The 14,347-nt window shown below is 45.7% G+C and overlaps 1 protein-coding gene across 1 annotated transcript in view; it reads right to left on the reverse strand.

Moving 5' to 3' along the window:
• Nucleotides 1–14,347, reverse strand: part of PALM2AKAP2 (PALM2 and AKAP2 fusion) — a 303,091-nt gene that overhangs the window by 183,271 nt on the left and 105,473 nt on the right. The window contains 2 exon segments of the mRNA XM_058672156.1: nt 397–418; nt 1,325–1,439. Of these exon segments, the coding sequence (XP_058528139.1) occupies nt 397–418; nt 1,325–1,439 (137 nt within the window).

Here is a 14,347-nt window from a genome sequence, read left to right on the forward strand (position 1 = left end):
AACAAAAGAGAAGTCTTAGAAATGTTTTCTGAAGATCAAACATTGGCCTTCTGATGTATACTGTGACTTGTGGTATGGGGGTGGTGGTGACTGATGGACACCTGGGCAACTTCTTGCCAGGAACTTGGCCCTGATGTCTGCATTTACCTTTCAACAGAGACCCAGGCAGGGAGCCGTGGGGCCCTCCTGAAGGAGCAGACCAGGTCAACTGTGAAACAGAACCAGTGAAACCTGACAACATGGCTCTCCCCTGTGCCCTGCCAGCCGTGCTGCCCCTTCCTTCAGAGGCCTTGTAAACCATCATATTTGGTCCCGGGTGGAGCCCGAGTTAGTGAAACCCACAAGGCTCGACCAGGAGCAGAACTCTCATCTATAGCTGGGGCAGAGTGCACTTACCTCCATCCGTGTTGGAGAAGCTCTGTGGAGACAAAAGCAGGGGAGCGCATTACTATACACGCGAGGGTTGGAGCACTCTCCCATCACTCAGCCAGTCTCCAACCCCCACACACATCCCCTGCCAGAATTTCACCATGGGAAACAAACTCAGTGTTCTCCTCTCCTGAGAAGTTTGTTTGGGATCACTAAATGCCAGGGGATGGATTACCATTCCCACCCTGTGCCAAATTTCTCCGAGTAGAGACTGACTTGGCATATCCAGAACACAGGCTTGTTTGAATTGGAGAAGTGATCTAAGAAAACCCCACAATCCTTACACGGTTTTCAGCAATGGAAATAATGAAGAAATAGAAGTCCATCAATGGAAGGAGGGTCCTGATACATTCAGAGCCCTCTGCACTTTGGACTTCCTACTCCTGGTGACACAGCACCATGTGTTTCACACACAGTAAAGTATCACCTTCTTACACTGCTCGTGTTTGGGATGCACATCCTACAGTGTTGCTTTTGGTCTTTTTTTACAAAGGAAAAGACTCAAAAAACACAGTGCAATTAAAGCCACAGGGAGCCAAGAGGAATCTGCTTCATAGGAATTAGCTGTAGGTTTCTCCTGTCCAACAGAAGGCTTTTCAGGCTTAAGGCACAAGAAGGATTGAGGGAACTGCTCATTGGGGTTAATCTGGTGACTATCGTGTCCCAGAAGCCCAGGTGGTCATCATGCCACAGGCCACGCCCAGCACTGGGACAGCACCTGGTCCTCACACACCTGCCCTTCATGTCCAGGGTGGGTGGTTCAGATTTCTCAGCAACACCTGCTGCCTTGTTCTCCAGCTGGTGCCCCTTGTCCAGGACTTGATCTTTGCACCATTCCTCCCCTGCCCCCCATGACCCGGATTGCATTTAGGGGCACCCGGTTTCTTTGCTTCACCTTCTGCAGCTCTTTGAAGGATTTCTCTGTCTCCTTGAGTTTCTCTAGGATGATTTGCTCTTTGGCAGATATCTGGGACTCTTCACTTTCTAGCGTCTGTATTTCCTGCTCCAACCTGGAAAACAGACAAAGAGAGGACGTTGTTTTAAAGTTCTGCCATCCACAGATGCCTAGGTGAGTGGTGACTTGAGCCTTTCTTGGCAGTCTCCGCTTTACATTCTGCTGAGGAACGAGGCCAAGGTTTTATGTCACAGAGCATCCTGTGTTTCCAGTTTTGGACAGATGCTGATCAAAGGAAAATTAGCCGCCACCATCTGCACTGAGTGTGCAGCCCCCATCCTTCAGCCCTCCTAACCCATCCATTTCTCATTTGAAGACTATTCTACATGGCACAGGACACCAAGAGCTGAAAGCAAACAGCTTCCTAGCCTCTCAGCTCTCTCAGAGTAACTACCTGTTCTCAACTTGGCCAACAGGGAAGAACTTGCTCACAGAGCCCTATCATCAAGAAACGGCTGCCATCCCATTCCCAGTGGCCTGATTCCTCCTGCGAAGAAGTCAGTTGGAGGGGCTAGATGCAGCTCTCCCTACTCTTCGGGAACTTCCCTCAGCTTTTACATTTTTTGTTTTCCTGAAAGGGAAATTTCAGCATTGTTAGGAAGTCCTGGGAATATTCTGGAACACACTGGCAGCTAAAATTTGGGAGAAGTCTTGGCATCTTTATTCTCTCAGTGCAAGTACGACCTCAGCCACCTGCTCTTATGAAGTGCTCATTGGTCTACAGGAATGAAGTTAAGAATTCATAGGGATGATTCCATTTTATCTCCCCAAATGAATGAAGGGTCCATTTTATGTACATAAGCAGACAGATCTGGCAAGGCATATTAACAAGTCTCTGTTGCAGTGCCTCGAAGCAAGGATGTAAGGTGGGAAGCATTAACTCCAGACCCAGTGCTAGCCACTGTGTTCTTACCACGGAGTGTCTAGTATGTCACACAGAGTTGTGCATGTGAGGTGACTCTGTCACACAGCCTGCCTGCAGCATCATAGAACTCTAGACTGCTGCACGTCTTGCATTATGCAGCTTGAATTTGTTTGTTCATCCATCCATTCATTTACTTGGTCATTCACTTCTGTATCTGGCCTCATGTCTTCGTTCTCACCAGCATGCCTATTTTATGTGAAGCTTAGTCTGAGAGAGTTACTCCTCACTGACCCCTGCCTCTTCTACATCCAGGAAACACATTACAAACTCTAGTCATTCCTGAAGTTTCAGCTCACAGAATCCCCTAGGCTCTGAGATTTCCATAGATTGACTACCAGGAAATAATATCACCCACCACTGTCTTAGCACAGATTTGGGCTCACTGAAGTCTTTTCAGGGGGACTATAGGATAGAGCAGTGGTTCCCAAATGAGTTGAGCTCTGTCCTCGGCATATTTGGCAATGTATAGTGATAGTTTCCTTGTCCATATCCTAATGGAAGAGTGAGGCTGTGTTAGTGGTGGAAAAAGGCTAAAACACTGCTAAACACACTTCAGTGCACAGTAGTCACTTGCAACCAATGATAATGTAAATTATTAATTCCTCCTGCCAGATTATTAATTCATCACGGGGAGGTGATAATACCTCAATACACCTACACTGAATGAATTATCCAAGGGTCCTTGGTTGGAGGCGTGGTCCCCAATGCGGTGATGTTGAGGCAGTGGAATCTCTAAGAATTGTCACCTGGCGAGAGATACTTCAGAACACTGACTTTGGAAGGATTTACAGTAGCTTACAGGGGACACCTTGCTTACTTATGCCAAAAAGACTGAAACTGATAAAAAGCAAGCCTTGTCACTCTCCTTGCCCCGGCTTTCTTAGAATGTGAATGTTTTCTCTTACCTGCACTCTTTATTTTCTTTTTCAAAAACTGATTATTTATTTATTTATTTTAAAGGCAAACTTATAGAGAGAAGGAGAGGGAGAGGAAAGAGAGAGAAAGAGGGCTCTTCCATCTGCTGCTTTACTCCTCAAATGGTCACAATGGTCAGGGCTGGGCCAGACTGCAGCTAGGAACCAGGAGCTTCATCTGGCTCTCCCACATGGATTTCAGGGGCCTAATCACCTGGATCGTCTTTGCCGCCTTCCCAGGTGCCATACCAAGGAGATGGATGGGACATAGAGCAGCCAGAACACAAACCAGCATCCATATGGGATGCCAGCTGAGACCACTGCCACAGCGCTGGCACTCTTACCATAATATGATACTAGCTAGGTGAGTTCTCAGATTATGCTTAAAACTCAAAATGCAATGGATTACATTTATTTTTCTCAGAAACATTCTCTCGGACTCGGTGCAAGGCCTAGTGGTTAAATCCCCGTCTTACATCCATCGAGATCCCATATGGGTCCCAGTTTGTGTCCCAGCTGCTTCTCTTCCATTGCAGCTCCCTGCTTGTGGTCTGGGAAAGCAGTAGAGGATAGTCCAAAGCCTTGGGATCCTGCACTTATGTAGAAGACCTAGAGGAAGTTCGTGGCTTTGGAACAGCTCAGCTCCAGTCATTGTGGCCACCTGAGGAGTGAACCAGCTGATGAAATACCTTTCTGTCTATTTCTCTCTGTAAATCTGACTTTCCAATAGAAAAAAAAAATCTCTCCCTTCCCCAATTACACGACTCACCGATGGTGACCGGTCAGATGATTTAGTCTGGCATCTTGGTGGGTGAGATATTGCTTATCTATCTTTGGTTTGGGACCCAGTCATATCATCTGCTTTAGCCAATGAAATGTTAGCAGCAAGACACAAAAAAAATTTTTTTTGAAATCCACAGTTTTTTCATGTACATTTTATGAATTGTTTGAAGCTCCCTCTTACATGTACGGAAATTAAATATGAACGCATGAAGCATAAAATGCATGCCCTAATTATACATAATATAAACAATCCGTACTTATCTATATTTATCCCAACAATGCTTGAAGCTAAAAGATTTAAAAAATGTAAACCTTCTATTCCTTCCTTCTAATCCTCAGCAAATGTGGAGAGAAGCAGAGTGACCCTTCCTGAGGACTGAGGCAGAGAAAATGGGGGGATGGCAGAGGTATTTGTCTCCCGGGAATAGGATTATATGTGATTTCATTTGCATAATTTTTAATACCTTTTTAACTTAAAAATTCATTTCTGACTTACCTAATCATAATGCAAACAATCAACTGCCTTTCAGAAATTGCCTCCCAAGTCAGGCACACTGGGTAGCAGTTCAGACATCACTTGCGGGACTGGTGCGGTGACCCAACAAGCCACCTGCAAGCACCAGCATTCCGTAGAGGTGACCGTTCTTGTTCCAGCTGCTCTACTTCCCTTTTTTTTCCTTTTAAGATTTATTTTGATTGGAAAGGCAGATTTTACAAAGAGAAGGGGAGACACAGAGAGAAAGACCTTTCACTCCCCAAATGGCTGCAATGGACAGAGCCGTGCCAATCTGAAGCCAGGGGCAGGAGCTTCCTCCAGGTCTCCCACGTGGGTACAGAATCCTAAGACTTTGGGCCATCCTCCATTGCCCATATGGGATGCTGGTACTTGGAAGTAGAGGATTACCTAGATGAGCCATAGCACCAGCCCTGCTGTTGCATTTCCAATCCAGTTCTCTTCTTCTTGTGGCTGTAGAAGGCAATGGAGGATGACCCAAGTCCTTGGGATCCTGCACCCATGTGGGAGCTCTAGGGGAAGCTCAGGCTATTAGTTTTGGATCAGCTTAGCTCCAGCCATTGTGGCCATTTGAGGAATGAATCAGCAGATGCAACAACCTTCTCTGTCTCTCCTCTGTACATCTGCCTTTTCAAATAAAAACAAGTAAACAGTTTTTTTTTTTTTTAAGAAAAGACAACACTTGGGACACTTGCACACATATCAGGATTTAAGTCTCAGTGTGGCTCTCCTCTCTGCTTCCTACTAATGCTCATCTTGGGAGGCAACAGGTGATGACTCCTGGGCTTGAGTCCCGGCTCCCCACAGAGGAGACCCGGATGGAACTCCTGGCGCCTGGCTGCAGCCTGACCCAGCCCTGGCTGTTATGGACATTTGGAGAAAGAACTAGCAGCTGGGATACTGTCTCTGACTCTCTCTCTCTGACTTTTTGATAAATAAATACATAAACCCATCTGCCTCTCTGAGGCCTGGTGTGAAAATCCAGGACTCACAGGCTATGGCATAAGGAAAAGCCTGTGTGTGAAATGAAGGGTAATGGGGGGGTGGGGAACACTCCAGGCACTGCAAGATCTGTTTAAATAAAATCCAATCTTTTAAGAAAAAAATATTTTTATTTGGAAAGCATATTTACAGAAAGAAGATGAGACAGAAAAAGCTTTCTTCTGCTGATTCATTCCCTAAATGGCCACAACAACTGGAGCTGAGTCGATCCAAAGCCAGGGGCTTCCTCTGCATCTCCCATGTGGATACAGGGATCCAAGGACATGAACTGGTGCCCATATGGGATGCTGGGGCTTACAGGTGGAGGATTAGCATGTTGAACCATGATGCCATCCCCCATCTTTTTTTTTTTAAGATTTATTGAAAGAATTTGGAAAGCAGATTTACAGAAAAGGAGAGAAAGAGAGAATGTTCTTTTGAAATTCAAAATTAATCTTTGCAGAGTTGGTCTGGCTGAACCAGGCACTACTGGGATGCGAAAAGAAACCCAAGGAGTTAAAAATAGCTGTCTCCAAGTAACCCCTTTCTTTGGGTGCAGCAGCCCCAACTGGTTAAGAACTCTCTGTGACCTGCGGCCTGCTGGCCTGCCTATCTCCACTGTCTGCTCTTGGTCCTGTAGATTGCTAGGCCCTGAGATATATAGTTCAGGTACTAGAGATTTGGGTCACGATACCACACTGCTAACTGAGAAGGAATGGAGCAAGAGAAAAACAACGAAACTAAAGCTTTGTGATAACAAGTGAGTTTCATCCCAAAGGGGATGGAAGAAGGGTATGGACAGCTGCATCCATCTGACAAGTCAGATCCAAGGCAAAGATTTTTCTACATATGCACACATGGTCTTGAGTTTTTGCAGGTGCTGAGTGGTCTGGGCCATTGTTCGCAGGACTAAGCAGCCTGCCAAGAAACGGTGTTAAGGGTTCAACAACAGTGACCCCAGCGAGGTAAGAATGCCAGTGTGCTGAAGGTTCATGACTGAAATCAGATGCAGTTTTCTCTGGAGGAGAGAAATAGATAATGTGTGCTAAAAATAATGAACAAGGCAGGTAGTGTAATTTATACACAAGGTTAATCGAGGCTCCTCAGACGGTGGCAGGTGCAGGCAACACCCCTGACCAGCCTGCTCTGTGCTAAGCAAAAAGCAGACTGCAACAAACTATCAGGAAAGGTGACACAATGCAGCTGTAGATGTTTAGTATACCAAAGATGAGGTTGCAAGAGTGGCCATATGGCTTTATAAAATCCCAGTGGAAGTGCCATCTTCGGCAGGAAAGACAAAAGGTCTCTGGCTTTGTGAAGTGCATCCATTACACTGTTTCCAAACCCACCCACTACTCTACCTAACTTTAGGCAAACACTCTTTCTGTATCAAGCACTCTGATGAGCACCAGGGATAGAGAGAAATCAGACTACCTCTTCATAGGAGTTCTTGATCAAGTAATGAGAACAGCCATGCAAACACATACAGCACAATGCAATCTCAAAAGGGCAGCAAGAGAAGGACTGACTATGTGTTGTGGACTAAATGATTCTATTGCATGTTTCAGGGCCTGCAACTTGTCTGCCAAGGATCTACTGTCCCTTTCTCCCATTATAACAAAATCTTTAGTTTTCTAGGATACCAATGTGCTCAGCCAATGAAATATATATAACCCAGCTTCCACTGAAGTTAAGACAGCTTCTCCCGTGTTCCCTACTCTAGCCAGTGAGGTGTAAGTTAAAGTTGGTTTTAGGGAGGACTTCTGGGAAAGCTCCTTATAAAGGGGAAAGAGGGTTGAGTCAGTGGCACAGTCATTTGCCCTTTGGCCTTTTCTTTCTTCTTCCCTGGTGCAGTGTCCTGATGCTAGAGATATGGATTTGTTTCCACTGCTGCCATGACAACAATCACAAACATTGTGGTTACAACAACATTTCTGCACTTCAGAGGTCTGACATGGGGGTCACCTGCTCCAATCAAGGTGGTACAGGGCTGTGTGAGGAAGATCCCTATCTTGGCGTATTCTAGTGCCTGAGGCCGCCCATGTTCTTTGGCTGTGACCCCTCCCTCCATCTTCAAAGCTGGCCATGCTGCATCTCTTAGACCACTCTTCCTCAGTCACCTCTCTCCCCTTGACTCTAATTCTGCCTCCCCCTTCCACTTGTAGGGATCTTGGTGATTACACTGTGCCCACCAAAGTGATCCAGGATAACTTGTCAACCATTAGGACACCTTAACTTCCTTTTGCCATAAGCTAACATATTCACAGTGTGCAGGGAGTGGGATGTGGACATCTTTGGGACTCTATTTTTCTGCCTACCATTATCAGAGATTTGTGATGTTAGAGGCAGAACAGCCATCTTGGGTCCACAGAGGTCAGACTATGCTAAGAACAGCCCAATGTGCAGATGGAAAGTTCTTGTGTTCCATGTGGCAGAACGTAGTGCCTGTCCCATGTCTGGGCTCCAGATTTCTTACCATGAGTTGAGCCCAATGCTGTAATTTCAGCTAAATACAACCTACAACCAATACAAGCTAGTGGGAAAAATTGACTGAGTGGGTGATAGGTTAGCTGGACCTAGAAGGATTTCCACCTAGAAGGTGGAAATGAAAAGAAACCTTGCCAAGCAGGGACACTGCATGGGCCAAGGCCCGGGATATCATATATCTCTACTTTCATCCAAGGGTGCATGGCTTTCTGTGGCCTTTTGGGTCACAGTCTCTTCTTTGCCTTTTGGGTCACAGTCTCCTCTCTGCCTTCTAGTCATGTTTAGCTCAGTGTCCCAGGCAGCTCCTCAACATCCCTGTCTCCTTTTCCAATGGTTTTTTTGTGCTTTCTTTCAGTGAAGCTTTGCCTGGTGCATAATAGCCTAACTGACTAATTAATCTTCCTCCTCCAAGCACCGGCGTTCCATGCGGGGGCCGATTCATGTCCTGGCTGCTCTACTTCCCATCCTGTTCCCTGCTTGTGGCCTGGAAAGCAAGGGAAGATTGCACAAGTCCTTGGGACCCTGTTCTCATGTGGGAGACCCGGAGGAAGCTCCTGGCTCCTGGCTTCAGATTGCTTCAGTACTGGCTGTTATGGTCACTTGGGGAGTGAACCAGCAGATGGATGCTCTTTCTCTATCTCTCCTTCTCTCTGTAAATCTGACTTTCCAATGAAAATAATCTTTTGTTTAAAAAAAGGGCAAACTTAAAAAAGGAAAAAGAAAAGCAGAGTGACAGAGAGAGGGAGAAGATGAAAGATCTTCCATTCACTGTTTTGTTCCCCAAATGGTTGCAATAGCCAGGACTGGGCCAGGCCAAAGCTATAAGCCAGAACGCCATCCCGGTCTATTATTTGGGCGGCAAGGCCCAAGTATTGGAGTCTTCTTCTACTGCTTTCCCAAACACCTTTCTGGGGTGCTATGTCAGAAGCACAACAGCTGGAACTCAAACTGATGCTCATATAGGAAGCTGGCACTGCAGGCTGCTGTTTAATCCATTGTGTCACAGCAACAGCTCCTCCACAAAGTTTTTGAAGTATACCTGGGAGCGTGTCCCTCGCTCAGCATCACCCTGAAGACATTGCCCCATTACATGCTGTGCCTGGTTTTCCAGATTTGACTGAGATTTGAATCTCTGATGCCCCCTTCTAGTCTGTATCTATTTAGCTGCCTCCTCTTTCCTTCTCCTCCTCACAAATCAATCGAGCTCTCTCTCATGATCTCTGTTTCCGTATTCTAGGTAGAGTACTGGGAAGAATACTCCTAATTTTCCATTCAAACAGATGCAACAAAACTCATTTTCCATATTCCAGGAAAACAGTGCATTTGTTTCTATGGCACTCCCCAAATATTTCTCATTTGTGACTCAGTTTTAAAGGCAGCAATTTCCTTTTATTTAGATAAGTCTGTCTGGAACCACAGCACATTGTGTGGTATTTCACTGAAGAAAATAAAATGCTAATGACTCTTAAATAAACAGAGGATTTCCACTTCTCCTTACCATGGTACAGGACCTCCCTTAGCCATAAGGTGTCAGTAAAAATTTAAGCTTGTTTCGTTTTTCTCTTTACATTTGAACTGTGGCAAGAGAGGGTGCTTTTAAGAATTCCTAATGGGCAGCTCACATCCTTTCCTGCTCAACACTGTGCACCACGCCGTGTCTTTTCATTACGTCCTTCTCAGATGTGAGCCAACATCCTTAGTAGTTCACACCCTGCACATTGTGCACCTGCCCGGTCCTTGCCTTCCACCTTCCGCTGTCTTCCTGAAGCCGACTGCACCCTGCTCCATGGAAAATCCAGGAATGGCCACCCACCCTCCTTTCCACTTATTGAAAAGAGACTTCAAAAGGAAAGACCAAATCCAACCATCTCCTGGGCAATGGTTTCCTCAAGTATTCCTGGGAGATGAATGCTCACAGCATTTGTACCCTTTGGTGTGCCCTGCCTTGCATGAAAGTGGGAGGAATATTTCTGCTCATCAACCCTAATGGTAGCATCCTATCTAAGTGAAGGCTTATTTACAAACAGAACTAACATACATCATTACTGCATATCATATTCTTCCCATACATAAGATATTAAAGGAATATATTTTGAATAAGTTAAAAGCTAAGCAGTGCTACATTATACTTGTAAAAGATTATTTAGTCAACGTAACTTTGACATTGTGATATTAAGTGTAAGTTTAAAAATCTTCCCTTGGTGTTGTTACTTGCATAGCCCTCTACCTCACAAATATACTTATGCAGATGTTCAAAGAGAAAAAAACAACCCAGAGCATCAACATTAGACTGATTTACATGTGGATCTAAGTATACAGCTGGGGCATGGTAGCACTTTTCACCACTGATGGGATAATCACATTTAATTCCAAATACATGTAAATGAAACTTTCTCTCTGAGGTCCTTTTAGTCCGTGAAGTTCAGCCTTTCTCTGCTTTTCTTGTGCCTTTATGCTGTCTGGAATCACGTGGCTTACACCAGCAGACTCTGGCCAAGCTCATTTCCACAACAGAAAATCATTTCCCACTGCTTTCTTGGGTGCAGTTCTTATTTGAGTCTTTTTCATCAGAAATAAAAGTTATGATGAGAGGAAACTTTAATATCTCTTTTCAAAGCACCAAGTATTTGTACTTTCCTGAATAGCTCAAATACTTTTTTCTCAAGACATGTCTTTTTCTCTAGCAAGAAAAAACGGCTCATGCCTCCACCTGTACCTCTGACCTGAGCAGTTCCCAGGTGTTCCCAGACCACCTCTTCTAGTTGTGCACCTGGCCTTGGCTGAATCCCTGGATCCCCTGGTTGAAGGTCAAAATTTCAACCTCTGCATTTGACCTGTGCAGTTTCCAGATGTTTTGTGTAGCTGTGCACCTGTTCTTGCACAATCTCTCCTGTAGCTCCTCACCTTGTGTAGGTCCCAGACTCTCCCTGAAGGTCAACACTTCACCTGGGCAAGTCCTTTCAGATTGCACTCCATCAAGTCCTGAGATGCCTCCTTCCCGTTAGTCCATAAATAAGAAATTTCAATTTCTCTCCACTCTAAAAATAGGTGAACTTTGCCTGGACCCTGCATCCTGTTCTAGCTACTGTCTAATCTTTTGCATATTTCTCCAAGGGCAGTCACCTCTCTCTGCCTCAACACCCTCACATCCAATCACTCCTCAGCTTCACTTCCCCATACCCTCTGCCCCCACCACTCTGCCCTTTCTGATCTCAGTGAAGATCATGATCCCCACTAACAAGTCTAATGACAAGTCAATCTATTTAAAGGCCTCAGTTTTAGAAACTTTGCCCTTCTTCTGCTTCAGAGGCTGTGCTGTTACACCCCCCATAAGGGCTCCTCTTCTCCTGGACCTCTACCAAATGTTGATTTAGCTAACTCTTCTTGCTTAAATAACCACACCCAGCCTCAGGCTTTCACTCCTACCTGCATGTAGACATCTGTGCAACCTATACCTTCATCATCCCTTCTGAGCTCCAGGTTCCAGGTTCAACAGCATTCTGAATGTCTTCATATGGATGGTCCACAAATACCTCATATCCGACTCACACAAGACCCTTTCTGTCTTCCCCCACTAACCTCTTCCTTTCACTGGTAGTCCTCAGTTTAGTTTCTGGTACCACCATCAGTCCCTTCGATCTAACATGCAAACCTAGATATCACCTTGACTACGGAGTTGTCACTTGGCTGCTGACTACCACATTCACATGTCATACTGGCCACTGAGTTCTGCCAATTTGTCCTACAAATCTCTTATTTCTTCCTTTTCAATCCTTGTAATGGGCTCCTACCACATTTTCTAAATATTTGCAAAAGTCTTTATTTTTTATTTTAAAGATTAATCTATCGACTTCCCATCTACCTATCCTTTTAAAAGATTTATTCATTTTTATCAAAAGGCAGATTTACAAAAAGAAGGAGATACAGAGAGAAAGATTTTGCATCTGCTGGTTCATTCCCCAAATGGCTGCAATGGCCAGAGCTGAGCCAATCTGAAGCCAGGAACCAGGAGCTTCCTCCAGGTCTTCCATGTAGGTGCAGGGTCCCCAGGCTTCGGACCATCCTCTACTGCCACAAGCAAGGAGCTGAATGGGAAGTAGAGCAGCTGGGACACAAACCAGCACCCATATGGGATTCTGGGGCATGTAAGGCAAGGACCTAGCCACAAGACCATTGCCCCGGGCCCTCTATCTACCTATGTATTTGAAAGTCAGAGTGACAGAAAGAAGGGGAGAGAGAGATCTTCCATCTGCTGGTTCACCCCAATGACTATAAAGGCTGGGTTGGTTCAGATTGAAGCAGGAGCTTGAACTCCATCTAGGTCTCCCCCATGGGTAGTAGGGGATCAAGTGCTTTGCCATCTTCCACTGCTTTCCCAGATGGACTAACAGGGAACTCGATCAGAAGTAGAGCACCCAGGATTCAAACTGGTACTCTAATATAGGATACTGGCATCATAAGCTGCTGCTTAACCTCACCATAACACCAGCCCTGCAACAACCTTCTAAGCAATCTCTCTGCCTTTACCCAGCATCCTTCTCCTCTGCCACAATGACCCTCCCTGCTGGACACCCCTTACAGGCTCCAGTAAAAGTTTCTTAATATGACACAATCCTAGCCTTGCTTACCTCAGGAACAATGACTTCCTTGCAGAAGGAAAAGGTATCAATAAATGCAGGTTTTGGTGCATGAATCAATTATTTTTCAACTGGAAGAAGCTTTAAGGCAGACTAGTTTGCTCCATTTCCTCAGTAGAAAACGATTCTTCAAATAACATATTGAAAAATTATAGAAGCCTTGGACTTAGCAGAAGCCACTGACTACAAACTTGTGAGGGTGGGCATTGTGCGCAGTAGTTAAGTCAGCAACAGGGATGCCTGTATCCCATGTCAGTTACTTCGTTTCTCATCCAGCTTCCTGCTAACAATCGGAAGGCAGCTTCCATGGCTCAAGCACTTGGTTCCCTGCCACACTCTAGGAGACCCTGATGGAGCTGCAGGCTTTGGGAGTGAACTGAAAATGAAAAGTCTCTCTTTCTCCCTTTCTTTCTCTCTACCTTTCAAATAAAATGAAAAAGGAAGAAATACTTGTAAACAAATAAAATTAAAAACAGAAACTTGTCTTCATTGTCTTCTTGGAGACAGGATAATACCAAAGGCAACTGCTGTGTTATCTAAGCTTTCAACTCTTCTCTCCAAGTTCCCCCAAAATAAATAATTCTGCTGGACCCCAGTTGTGTGGGTGTGTATAATGTACTATCCTAATTCCCTCAGGGACTCATCTGTAGGCACCCCTGCTGGCAGATGTGCAGGGACCAGCCGGCTAGCGGCCTCAGCGCTGCCTGCTTCACCCCAAGGTCCTCTCTGAGTTGGCCCCCGCAAGCAAAGAAGCCATCTGGACTCACACCCGACAGTGAGAATTGTTGATGTGGTGGATTCCTCTCTCCCAGTCCTGTGTCCTCATTGTTCCTGCCCGAGCTCCAGCCTCTAGTGAGCACCTGCTGAGCTGGATTTACCCAGGAGCCTCTGTGTGCACGTATGTGTACCTCTTAATGGCTCCAGCACAGCTTGGACCCAGGCCTGCACTGGAGATAATCAGCATGGTTTTGCCTGCTGACCCTACTGGAGATGACTCTGGGACAACCAGCTATACTTTCAAGACACCGGAGCTACCATCTGTGTGAATCATTCCTTCAGTGAAACAGATGATTTAGTTTCCCACAATAACAGTAAAAGTAGCCGGCTTTGCCTATCATGGACAGTGCAGCAGACAACAAGCTCCACAGCTTGTAAGTTTTATTCCGTTTTGTGCACTCTGCAAAGCAACTACCACCTGGCCACACCTGGCCTTGAAATCAAGCAAGACTGAGTGATCTGTGACCTGCCATCAGTAAATGACAGAGCTGGGATTTACACCTAGGGATGGCTACTGATGGAGCCTGCAATGTTAAACTGCCACTCTGTCCTGCCTCCCTCCGAGGGACAAAGGACACGACACCTACTCCAAGGGCTTTTAGCACCTCTTTGTGGTACAGAATCTTCTTTTCCAAACAGAGCTGCTCTGGTTGAAGAGAAAGCTGACCCCGGGAGCCCTTCCTACTCCATCTCTGACCTCGGCTTCTTGGTCAAGAAATGCCTGCTCTGCAAAGGCAAGAGGCCGGCTTCTCACGCCTTGCTGTGGCCACTCCAGTGCCTCAGAAGAGCACATGCATGCAGCCTGTGTGTCACCGGTGTCTACCACCAGGACATAGTTTTGAAAGGCGGCATTCCATTCTCTACCCAGAACACTACATTCAACAGAGGCTTCCAGGAGCTGCTCAAACGCCATCAAAGAACCAACAGCACCTCTGGCCTTTGAGT

The sequence above is a fragment of the Ochotona princeps genome, chromosome 14, assembly GCF_030435755.1.
Source record: "Ochotona princeps isolate mOchPri1 chromosome 14, mOchPri1.hap1, whole genome shotgun sequence".
In the NCBI taxonomy this organism is placed as follows: Eukaryota; Metazoa; Chordata; class Mammalia; order Lagomorpha; family Ochotonidae; genus Ochotona; species Ochotona princeps.